This window comes from Sparus aurata, chromosome 3 (genome assembly GCF_900880675.1).
Source record: "Sparus aurata chromosome 3, fSpaAur1.1, whole genome shotgun sequence".
NCBI lineage: Eukaryota > Metazoa > Chordata > Actinopteri > Spariformes > Sparidae > Sparus > Sparus aurata.
Window position 1 is genome coordinate 27,726,358 of NC_044189.1, and position 12,356 is coordinate 27,738,713.

At 42.6% G+C, this 12,356-nt stretch overlaps 1 protein-coding gene across 1 annotated transcript; it reads left to right on the forward strand.

Moving 5' to 3' along the window:
* The first annotated feature begins 1,592 nt into the window (after positions 1-1,592).
* tbxta (T-box transcription factor Ta) lies at positions 1,593-4,964 on the forward strand. The gene is made up of 8 exons (XM_030411420.1): positions 1,593-1,875; positions 2,243-2,507; positions 2,931-3,065; positions 3,171-3,232; positions 3,322-3,383; positions 3,534-3,707; positions 3,804-3,927; positions 4,047-4,964. The coding sequence occupies exons 1-8, from the start codon at positions 1,691-1,693 to the stop codon at positions 4,303-4,305; spliced, it is 1,266 nt and encodes a 421-aa protein (XP_030267280.1). The 5' UTR covers positions 1,593-1,690; the 3' UTR covers positions 4,306-4,964.
* Positions 4,965-12,356: the final 7,392 nt, after the last annotated feature.

Genomic DNA, 12,356 nt, shown 5'->3' on the forward strand with positions numbered 1-12,356 from the left:
AAAAGAAACAAATAGAAACAATTTCATGCCCTCATCTGAGGATTGTAGCTGCTACTTATTTCTAGAAAAAAAAAAATCCGAAATTTCTTTTTGCTTATTCGCAGTGATTCTGTTACCTACTTATATACAGTAGGTGCACGTGTTTGTCAGGGGGCTTGGGGGCTACTGGCTAGCAAAGACAATTTTAGCTTTTCAATAATTAACTTTACATAACTTGAAAACATTAATATTACCACATCTGTGTACAAGAAAATTGGAACAGCTATTACAGATAATAAATACAAAAAAAAGAAGGATTTAAGACGAATAATTCCTCATGGGATCTACTAAGAGAATTATATCAGTCATTTATTTTTAATGCTCTCCTCTTTGACTTTACATTTACTGAAGTGGTGCCCAAAACAGCTTATACTGGCAGGGAAAACCCTGCTTTATGATAGGTCAACTTCAAAGAGGAAAAAGAGAGTACGGCCAGTATAAGAACTGGATGTTAACTGTTAAACTTAACTCGGTTGTCTCACTTAGCACAATATTTCCCTCTGGGACGTGGTGGAGTAGAATTAATAAAGAAGTAAGTGAATAGAAGCAGCTCAAAATGGCCCATACAGGCAGTACTTGAGTAAATGCATTCAGTGCTGGTTACAGGTGAGAGAAGACAAAGCAGGAGGGGAGGGGGGCTGTTCAAATGTCACATTCACTGCAGCAGTCAGTGCACTAGTCTGATCAAGTTCAGAGACATCTGTTGCTGTGATCTATCACACACTGAATTTTACATTTCCAGCCACAAGCTCCACTTCCTCCCCTGATAAGGAGCTAATAAATACAAGCACATTTTGTCGCAGCATCTCAGACGGAGCCATTTCCTCAGCGTGGTTCAGTAAATGAATGTCTCCGTGTAAATTGTAGAAAATCGCCTCTCCTGAGCCTCTCCAGCTGGCTGAAACATTTAATATCAGAGTCTCAGAGGGAGCCACGCAGGCCCATTATGTAAATCCAGGCATCACTTGTGGGCCGTCCACACTTTGGCACAACAGGAACACAGAGTCTGCCCTAATGGCCGATACTCAGTAAACACAGGCCCTCTCCCATGTGGATTTGAGAAAACAAAAGATTAGCACTATTTGCAAATATACAACTGAGTTCAAAGGCACAGCTCTTCCCTTCGCTTCCCTTCTTTTGTTTGAGCGCACAGCTTTGAACATGTAGGGCATCAACTGCAAGAGATAAACAGATTTTTAGGCATCAAATTGTAAATCCCCAAATTCAATCCGACAGCATTTTCACCAGCATCTTTAAGCAGCAAAGTCATTCTTTCAGCATCTGTAAAAGTTGTCAAAATTTCCATTTTTTGATTGGAGTTTGGCGGAGGATAACGGACTGCAATTTAAAAGGTAAAAGTTGCTTTTTATAAATTCTAAGAATCTGTTATATTGACGAGAGAGGGTCAGGATGGGGCGGGGGCGGCGTTTGGAGACGTTGAACCCGGTCGTTGAGGCGAGATGTGCGCGCACAAACCACGCCCCGCATCCCCATGAGGTCCCTGGGGGCCCTTAAATGATGAGGCCTCAGGGTAAAGGAACCCAGAATCACTCGGGCCTTGTCTCTCTCTCTGTCAACGACCGTCTCAGAGTCAGTGAGCCTCTGCACTAAAGACATCTTGGATTTAGGTCGAACTACACTGCTGGGAAATATGACTTCTTCCAACCCCGACCAGCGCCTGGAGCATCTCCTCAGCGCCGTGGAGAGCGAGTTCCAGAAGGGCAGCGAGAAGGGAGATGCGTCCGAGAGGGATATTAAACTGACGCTGGATGATGCAGACTTATGGATCAAGTTCAAAGAGTTAACCAACGAGATGATTGTCACCAAAACTGGAAGGTAAGCAGCGGCCTGTTCGGAGGCCGAGGTGGCGTCTTTTGCGCACGGGCCGGGTACATTTTTACGCACTTTTTACGCACGGGGTTGTCGGCGTGAAGATTTGAAGTTAGTCTGTAAAGCGTCCTTAATTTTGAAAGATGAATAGCACGTATCTAAATCCAATAGGCTCACACTCACTTTAGTGCTCTGTCAAAGGTGCTGCTCCTCAGGCCCAAAGAGATCTGAGGTGGTTTTCTAGAAATGGTTCCTAAACTTGGTTTTGTCAGTCAGCTAAATTAAGATGATGTTTGAAAACACTCACATACACAAAACCCACTCACTAACTTGAAGCATGAAATTATAGCAAATCATCGTTGTTGTCTTCCAGGAGGATGTTTCCGGTGCTGAGGGCGAGCGTGAGCGGCCTGGACCCCAACGCCATGTACTCGGTGCTGCTGGATTTCGTGGCCGCGGACAACAACCGGTGGAAATACGTGAACGGGGAGTGGGTGCCCGGTGGCAAACCGGAGCCCCAGAGCCCGAGCTGCGTCTACATCCACCCGGACTCCCCAAACTTCGGAGCGCACTGGATGAAGGCGCCGGTGTCCTTCAGCAAAGTTAAACTCTCCAACAAACTCAACGGAGGCGGACAGGTGAGGAGATTATTGAATACGCAATACTCATGCGCAAAGAGTATCACTAATTGTGGGGACTTTACTTGATATACTATTTAATCTGTACCACTATTAATTTAGAGAAGTTATTTCATATTTACATTGCCTTTTATTTTCACCATTACAATATGCCACTGGGATACGAAATACACTTGGTTTCAAAACCCTTTCACTTGATTTGAAACATTTCAAAATAAAATAAATCACTGTTATAAGTCTCTAAGTTCAAGGTATTGCTGTGATGATCGCCAGACACCATCGGATTTGTGTCACTTTACAGCTATATCCTCACTTGATCTGGGAAACATACCAAACTGACCTTGTGAAATGGCATTCCTGCTGTTTTTTAAATTTAAAAAAAAAAAAAATACATTTTAACATTCAGTTAAAATTTTCCCATAGATCATGCTGAATTCTCTGCACAAATACGAGCCGAGGATACACATCGTGAAGGTCGGAGGCATCCAGAAGATGATCAGCAGCCAGTCCTTCCCAGAAACACAGTTCATCGCTGTCACCGCTTACCAGAATGAAGAGGTCAGTTGTGCATGGAGCATGTGCCGGTCCCTGTTAACTCTAACTCGCCTTAGAAATGCTATATGTTGTTATAAAATGCTAATAGTTGTCGTGTCCTCCTCACAGATTACTGCCCTGAAGATAAAGCACAATCCCTTTGCCAAAGCCTTCTTGGACGCCAAAGAAAGGTAAAACACTCACACCTCAAACGTACTCTTAAATGATGAAGTAGATGTTCTGATAGAATGGCTTCTAATGTTGTCTCTTGTCATTGCAGGAGTGACCATAAAGAAATCACCGATCACAGTGCAGACAGCCAACAGTCTGGATACTCTCAGCGTGAGTTTCATTATTTCTACAATCACAAGAAAACAACAGTAGCACTTCTAATGTGCATCGAAGGGAAAAGCAACAGCATCTGAACCTGCTTCATGTATTCTCACACAGAGATATGTTATATGACTTAATATTGTGTGTTTAATCCCACAGTTGGAGGTTGGTTCCTCCCAGGCCAGAGTCCCATCTGCCCGAGCAGCAGCCCTCCTCAGTTCAGCGGCACAGCGGGCCACTCCTCCGGCTCCTACTGCGAGCGCTACTCCAGCCTGAGGAGCCACAGGGCGGCCCCGTACCCCGGCCACTACGCCCACCGCACCTCCAGCACAAGTAAGACACGCACAGACCTGAAGCTCAGCACGTCAGGGATCCAAAATAAACAAGAGAACTGATATTAAATTGTGGTGCGTGCTTTTTTTTTTTCAGACAACTACATGGACAACACTTCTGGGACTCTGCCCTCTCATGACAGCTGGTCTGCTCTTCAGATCCCCAACTCCACAGGCATGGGCACTCTGTCCCACACCACCAACTCCACGTCTAACTCCAGGTAAACAATTCTCAGCCTTCGCTTCTGTAGTTTTATCTAAAGAGTGAGTTTGTGTGAATAAATGGGAACCTTAATCAAAACCATCATCATACTAACCCTCTTGTCCCTCTCGTCCACAGTCAGTACCCCAGCCTATGGTCCGTAGCCGGCACCACCCTCACCCCTTCTGGCTCGGCCTCGGGCTCCATACCTGGAGGTTTGACCTCCCAGTTCCTGAGGGGCTCCTCCTACACGGGCCTGACCTCCTCGCTGCCCGTCTCCTCGCCCTCCTCCATGTACGACCCCAGCCTGAGCGAGGTCGGAGTCGGGGATGCTCAGTTTGAGAGCTCCATCGCCAGGCTGACCGCGTCCTGGGCCCCCGTGGCTCAGAGCTACTGAGCAGCAGCTGACACTTGAACATTGTTGAGGGCTTTAGGAGCAGTACTGAAGACATATGAAATAAAGTATCCTGGAGAAGATGTGGAACTATTCGCTCCAGAGCCTCTAATTTAAGAAAGGTGTAAGTTTAGGCTGGAGTCTTACTGAACAAAGTTGATGTGCAAAGACAGGAATTGGACGACAATCATCTCCCTTCATGTTGGACGATATCACACTAGAATACTAAGCCGTAGAACAGCTTCATGGTTAGAACACCTTCTTTGCTCTTAGTAACATGTTTATTTCACCTTTTTAGACTCATTTAGCTCCACACCAAAAAATTAACTGAGCAATCCCTCATACTTTTGTTTTTATTCTTAGATATATAAGATGGGAAAAATATTGGTTCTGCTAACATGAATGTGTATATGTGTGTAAATAGAATAAATTAACGTCCAGTGTTTTCCGTATAAATGTGCCTTTTCTGATTGCAATAAATGTTCCGAGCTCGGACTGAGAGACACAAGTGCCTTCTGTACCTTGGCAGGGTTTATGTCGGGGCAAAAAGACCCCTCACCCCTGTGCAAACACCTGTACATATCTATCTATTTGTATTTGAACTCCCTGTGAGTTTTATTTATGTCATTTAATAATAAATTAAAAATGTTCGTTTTCTCAAACTTGGGTTTCTCTTTTTCTCTGTGGTTGCACGCTGAGTACCTTGTAAAATGACTGAAACACTAGGAACATGTTGTCTCCAAGCTTTGAGAAAGAACCTCATCCAAGAGTGAGTCAATACCTGCTCACCCTCCTGCCTCCTGGAAAGTTGGGTGAAGTTTCGTGGTCCACAAAACATTTCTGCAGCTTCACAGCAAAACAGCATTGCAGCATTCTCTGCCAAAACTGAAGAAGCTGGGGACCGAAATATTAAGAGATAGCAATTAAAAAACATAAAAAACAAAACCTTTAACATGAAAATAGCTCCATATAGCGTTTCTAGCGTAATTCTAGTCTTCAGAAGCCCTGAGATCCCAAATTGATGCTATATCGCTCTCCACGCATGGTCGGGCTCATCAGCCAGGTTGCATGCTAACGCTTTTAGCTCTGCAGATTTCAGTTTAAAAAAGATTGTAAGTAACATATTTTTGGATCAAAGGGCTTCTGGAGTCTTTCATTACTACGGACATTGTTATGGGGCCATATCATTTTGTTTTACTTTAAAAACACCAGTTGATCAGGTGAAAGCTGCAAGGCTGTTTTGTCGACTATAAAACTTTACTTGACTACCCAGCGGCATCAGGACGTGTAGATAATGACTCAATTCACAATTTTGGGTGAACTTTTCCTTTAGGCACTACCATACGTTTGTGTCTTTTTTTTAAGTGAAAACACAAGTTCTAGATACGCAGAGGAGAAAAAAAAAAGCATAAAACACCATGTACATTAACAGTAAAGTCCTATCATCCCAAAGGTCAAAGGTCAAAGAAAGTCCACTGTGGTTTCGTCAATTAAAAAAATAATCAAGTGTCATGCTGCAAACAACTTGAAAACACATTTCTCATTTTGAACCTGCGGGTGAATACCCGTGGTGTAACTCTGTGTAACCTCGATCACCAAACGTTTCGCCCCCCGTGTTATGAGCTTTCCTTAAATAACAGCGTCTGCACGGCTACGCTAAGTGAATGTGGCTTCTCTGACATGTAATTGATATGAGGGGGTGATGGAGAAGTGTCCAGTTTAAGAAATCTATCGGGGTACTTTTCCATCACTGGCACCCTTTTGTTACAATCTGCATTATGGTGCGACGTACGGCTGACACGTTCAGATCAGCGTGTGAGGAACGTCTAAGGTACTGGATATGGACCCAAAATGGCAACAACTGCGACTGAATATTAGAAAGTGAAACACTGACACGGCTTCACGTTATAAGCAGGAACATGGAGGACGCAAACCAAACTCAGCTCAGATTTTCAACATTTTATCTTTCAAACAGGACTTGAACCACCGTGTTATAATGACAATGTTTGTGGAACAATTTTTTTTATATCACATGAGTAGTGGAAAACAAGAAAAATGAAAGAAAGATCAATTAGTAACATGTTTAACAACAGCCATCATTATAAACAGTGAGAGTTATGATATGATAGTTATTATAATATGTTACCGAGGAGGAAGGAAAAGAGCACATGGTGAAGGTTTTAGAGTTATCTATAAAAAGTAGTGGATTTTTGTTGATCATGGCAAATAGTTATGTACATTTTGATCGTCGAGGACCCGAGGTCATAGCTTCCACAGCGTTGTTTGTAACTCTATAATATTCATTCAAATGTGTACACACACAAACCTTAATCCTAATTCTCAGTATTATATGACACAATGCAAATGTGTGTTTGTTAAAAGTGCATGATTAGATATAAAAGGTAAGGTAACATCACATTTATGCTATTTTTTAAAACAGTGTCAGTATGTATTTGGTTGAGAAAAAATAAAAATACATCAAATTCAAAATAAAGTAGCACTGGCAGCACTACGCTCAACTGACAAGGGGAAAAAACACAGTAAAAATCACAGTTAAAGTCGCCTACGGTTGATTCAGCTCCAGCTCATACCTGAGGCCGCTGGCTATGCCGTACACTCATGATGTCAGCGGTGTGATGTGTGTGTCAGGCCCACAGAGGCTTGGCCCCTGAGCAGTGATGGAGTGGTCCGCACCGAGGTGCAAATGAAGGCTGGAGGGTCACGGGGCCACAGGCAAACAGTAATGAAGCAGCAATGCGACCTGCAGCTGGCGGGGCCGATCACTCGGACCAAAGGTCTCCTCATGAAACGCTGCAACTCTGAATACCTCCACTTTACTGCCTCCCAAATTTAGGAATTTATTTAGCTTGAACGAAATACAGGAGCTGTCTTTGTCTCAACTGTCAAATGAGATGTGGACTGTGATACAGCTTCGCTTCAGGTTATGGATATTATATCAGATGAGAAATTGAACATTAAGCCCAATCTTTTCTTGTCAGAAACTGTATTAATGGGATATGTCAGGCCAATAATATATCCACTGTAGCAGCGGTGTGCAGATCTCTTACTTACGTTACAATAATTTGTATTCAAAATTGTACTGAACTAAGTATTAAACATATAAGCTTCACATTCACATTTCATCATCATATTGAATAACTAGTAACTTGAATTAAACTTTGAATTGTAGTGAATCAGCAACATGAAGTCACATGAAAATGAAATACTCAAGTAAAGAACGAGTGTAATTAAGTACAGTACTTGACTAAATGCACTTTTGTACAGATGCTTTTCACTTGTTGATGAGCACTGAATTAGAGGAGGATATTCAAAGCTGCCCTGGTCAATTTTTAACCATTTGGGGGCAGTGAACAAAAAAACTGAAAAATTACTTGCCAGACAATCACCCTAAGAAGCACATCTCGCTGACACAAAGCAACGTTAACATGATTTGACAAGATGCCACCTGATGAAATGATTGGCTGTCATTTAATGCAGGGGGCGTACTCGTTTATCAGGGGTGTCTGAAAACCAAAACAAAGCTCTAATAGAAGCTAAAAGGCCTTCTAGAGCTAGCCACCTAAGTCAGGTTTCACATACATTCGATCCAAATTCATACGACAAGAATACATCAAAAACCAAGCTAGTAGCTCTTAGACGCTGTGTGGTACTTACCATTCAGTGGTGCTTTGAGCTAAATGCCACCATTAGCATGGTATCATGCATCTGTGACGATAAAGCATGCTATAATGTTTACTATATCAGTATGTTAACAGACTAGCTAAACACAAAGAAGGCCTCCAACTAAGGCTGATGTAAATGTCATTAGTATAGTAGGTACTTGGTCATAAAATAAAGGTTGAACTTTTGTCCTGACCTACATTAACAGTACCAAATTTCATTGCATCTGCAATGTTATGTCAGTATGGACTGACGTGGTGGACTGACCTATTGACAGACCGAGGTGCAGACAGCGTGGCTTAAAACTTAATGAGAGCTGCGGGCTAGCAGCTTGACGGTACATTAGCCACTACTAGCATTACAAACCTGAATCTCTCACTCAACCGTCAGTGTTGAGTTGCATCGTGGATGATACAGGCAGCAGGTTTCAATAAGGAAGACAAATAGAGTAAAAAGACTATGTTCTACTGCATAAGAATAATCCTTTTATCCATTTTCAAGTGGATAAGCGAATCGTGAGACACTGTAATAGAGTACTACATTAAACACATCTGGTGTTGAGGAGGTCAAAGGTCAGAGTCAGGCTACCTCAGCAGCAGACACAAATACATATTTATTTGATCCTGTACTGATTAACAAAATAGGATGAAGAAAACATGTGCCGCACTGAACATATACTATAATTAACATATTGAGTTTCTGCACAATAATCTAACTGATTTGTATTTAACATGCCTGTATTTCTCATATCGTCACCTTCTCAAAATAACGGCCCATGTCCTATTTTCAAGTTTTTCAAAAAACTGAACCAAATACAGAGTATATGATATTTATCTCACACAAAACGTTTGTGACAATAGATGACTATTTATGTAGTCCCTTGGGGTAAAGATATGTCTTGGAAAAAGCTTATAAAAGTGCCTAAGTCACTCTGTCTTGTGACTTAGCAAAATACAGTAGGACTGCATGATCTGTTCAACTGAGGATGTAGGTGTTTTTACCAGAGGTGGCCAGCATCATGAAGAGCTGCCCATTATTTTAAGAAGGTGACAATATATAATATATTCCATATTCTCATTTCTGTACTTTTTGAAAATCTGTGCCAGTGGATGATTGACACTATTGTTGACATCAGCCAGTGTGTGTGAATTATATTGGCCTATTGATACTATGTCTACTTCTCATTATTAAATTTGAGTTTGAGATTGAATGACTTCATTATGTTCAGTAAACCACAAAAGCCCAAAATAAAAGAGTCAGTGAGCCCTTGTGCTTCATCTTCAGTGCGGTTTGTGTGTGTGTGTGTGGCTGTGGCTGTTTATGAGCGGTTGTCCAGACTTGGTGAGGAGGATGTTTGCCGATGGTCTTTGCTCAGTCTGGAGCGATAAACAGGTCCTGCTGGGCCCGCAGGCATCCCTGCCCTCTCCTGTGTGTGCTTGTGTGTGTTGATCTGAGGACGCTGAGCTGACTGAAGCCTTTGTCCTCAAAGATGGCTGATCTGCTCTGCACACCACAGCCCGCAGCCTGTGTTGGCCTTCACTAATTGACAATTGGAGTTTGACTTTGCACACTGGCCAACTCTCCACCCCTGGAAGTGTGTGTACCAAATACGCTTAACAGAGTGTGCTCATCACCCAGGTGTGGAGGACGGAGGGCTCTAAACAACAAATGCAGATGTTGCGTTGGGTCACTGTAGCCTCATCAGGGCTCTAGTTATTAGTTTAAGCTGTAGTGTATGGGAAAACACACCAAAGTTAGATTGTGTATTTATTAATCACACTACTAAAAGGGTCACCCAAGCAGGGACCAGAGTTAAGCTGGTGCTTCCCATCGCATCTCTGTCCTGGTGTCCCCTCACGTATCCCTCCTCCACTTCCAAGAATAAGCCTTATGGAAGAAGACAGAAGGGCGAAGCGGCCTCCACAAACACTACAGATTATGACGGTGAGTCACATTGTGCAGGGCCTCGCGGTTGATTTACGAGGGGGCCGCTGCCAAAAAACAAGTTGTCAAGTCTGGAACTGCGAGTCAGCGCAGCGGCGGGGAGGTGTGTTTGCAGACCGCCCCCTCGTCCATCCCGAAACCCCAACCCCGTCCCTCTGATGTCTGTGTGTCTTCGTTAATGAAGAAATTCTGATACCTTGGTGAGACATTGCTCTCAGCTGAGCAGACTCTGCCTCCTCAGTGCCCTCATACAGCCGCCCCACCCATCCGCAGTCCCATCATGCCTCTGGCTTCACCTCCCTTGCAGTGAATGGAACTAACTGGTCATTGGGTAACTACAATGATCCCCAGTTAACTTTTGAAAGACAAATTTCAATACATTACTAAAATGTCTAGTAACAACTCATGGCTAACTGCATGTTTTGTTTTGACAGTGTGATTATTAGATGTTGGTTGCTGTGAAGCTTTGAAGGAACTACGGTCTTCAGTGATCGTTGGTTTTACTTTCAGACACATTTCTGTCTAATCCAACTGAATTCCACTGTCAGGATGTATGCTAAAAGATGACATTTTCCAACCTAACATATACTTAAGCTCTGCAATGGCCCAGCCTGACTGGATCTGACTGGTACGACCAAATATGAGACCCAAACCTAACCCGAATCATTTTCTCATCCAGTATCGACCCTGCCAGGCTAATGCAACATATTCCCACTTCCCACATTTGGCCTTTGCAAATCTCTTTAAACATAATATATGAACAGTACATACATGGACACCAACAAGTAGCACAGTCGTAAAAAAGAAGGGGTAGGTTGCAATAACCATCCCATACACAAGTTTTAAACACAAAAAGAAGTGCCCCCAAACTAATCTAAAAGCTGTTACCTTTTTCAGACCTGTCTCTTCAAAGCAGGTTCAAATTATAATGAGGCAGATACCACAGTGTGTTGCTTTTTAAATTAAATTTTAACTCGTCCAAAAGTGGCGTCTTCAGGTTGCTTCTTTTGACTGACCAGCAGTCCAAAACCCGAAGACTCTTCACTTACTGACACTAATGACAAAGAAATGCAGGAAATTCTTGCTGATTAAGGATCTGACACATTATTCGATGAATGATGTGCAGAATTAGTTGACATGAAAAAATAACTGCTACAGTCCTTTAAATCAGTCGTTGCCAACCTGGGGATAAGGACCTCCTAAAGGCCCTGAGTGTTACCATCAGTAAAGCAATATGGTAAAAAACAAACAAAAAAACCACAACATCAGCCTACACACAATTCTACAAAGAAATGCCCTGTAACATGCCCTCTGTGACCACAGAATGAAAATCAAACATGGTGGCTCTCACTTTAGCAGGTCAGTCCATTAAGACACTTTTGTTCCTGATCAGACAGATGTCCTTAGTGTTTTTGAACTCCATGAGCAATTTCACACATTAGGAGGACTTGCTAGGCAGCATAAGCTAATGTATGTTTCCTCCGGTCGCCACAGTGATGGTGACAGCCTCTCACCATCCTGACAGGCCAGTCCAGTTAGCTGTGGACGGTCACACAAGCAGGAAAGACTTGTAAGCAAACTGGTCCTCACTGAAGTAACATTTAGCAGAGGTGCATGATATCCAGTGTGGTCTGAGTGAGAAAGCGTGTCTTTCACTCATTGGTAGCAGCATGCTGATTATTCTCAGGGTTCAGACGACATGTCGGTTACCGCATTCACGCGAGTCAGTTACATATCAGCACCATTTGCAAAAGAGTAAATAACTGTATATGAATATATCTGAATGATGTGACAGCTGGTCAGTTTTGAATCTACACATTTTTAAACATCAGAAAGTCTGTTTACAGGTGTTACATTTAAGTGAAGTATGATAAGATGCCTTAGGTGATGTCATCTGAGTCAGCATCTGTTGAGGCAGAAAGTTTGAAAATACATTTAAAAAAAAAAAACACTGGTGTGCAGTTTAAAAAAAAAAAAGTGATCTTATGTCATTTTCTGTATGTAGCCTGCTCACTCACCTCTGCTTGAGGCTCCAGGAACAACACACCAAAACCCCTGGGTACTGAACTGTTGGCAGTTGAGTTGCATCGTGGGTAACTTCATCACAGTGTTATTTTTTCTAAACAATAAAACTTGAAGCTACAATCCTGAAATTGTTCATGCTGGATCCAAACTGTCTATTTTCACTTCGAGGAAATCAACTAGATACAATGCACACATGCAATCCAGCGTTACTGTTTCTTTTTTAAATCTCACTGATATCAATGTCATCATTTTTCCTACTGGTGCTGCTTCACATTTCAGAGTGGTTGTACAATACTTTAATGGTCATGACCTGAGGCCACATGTTTAATTCAGAATAGGGTCATTGTGGCTGCTGCTTTCAAGCTGTTGGCACACACACACACACACACACACACACACACACA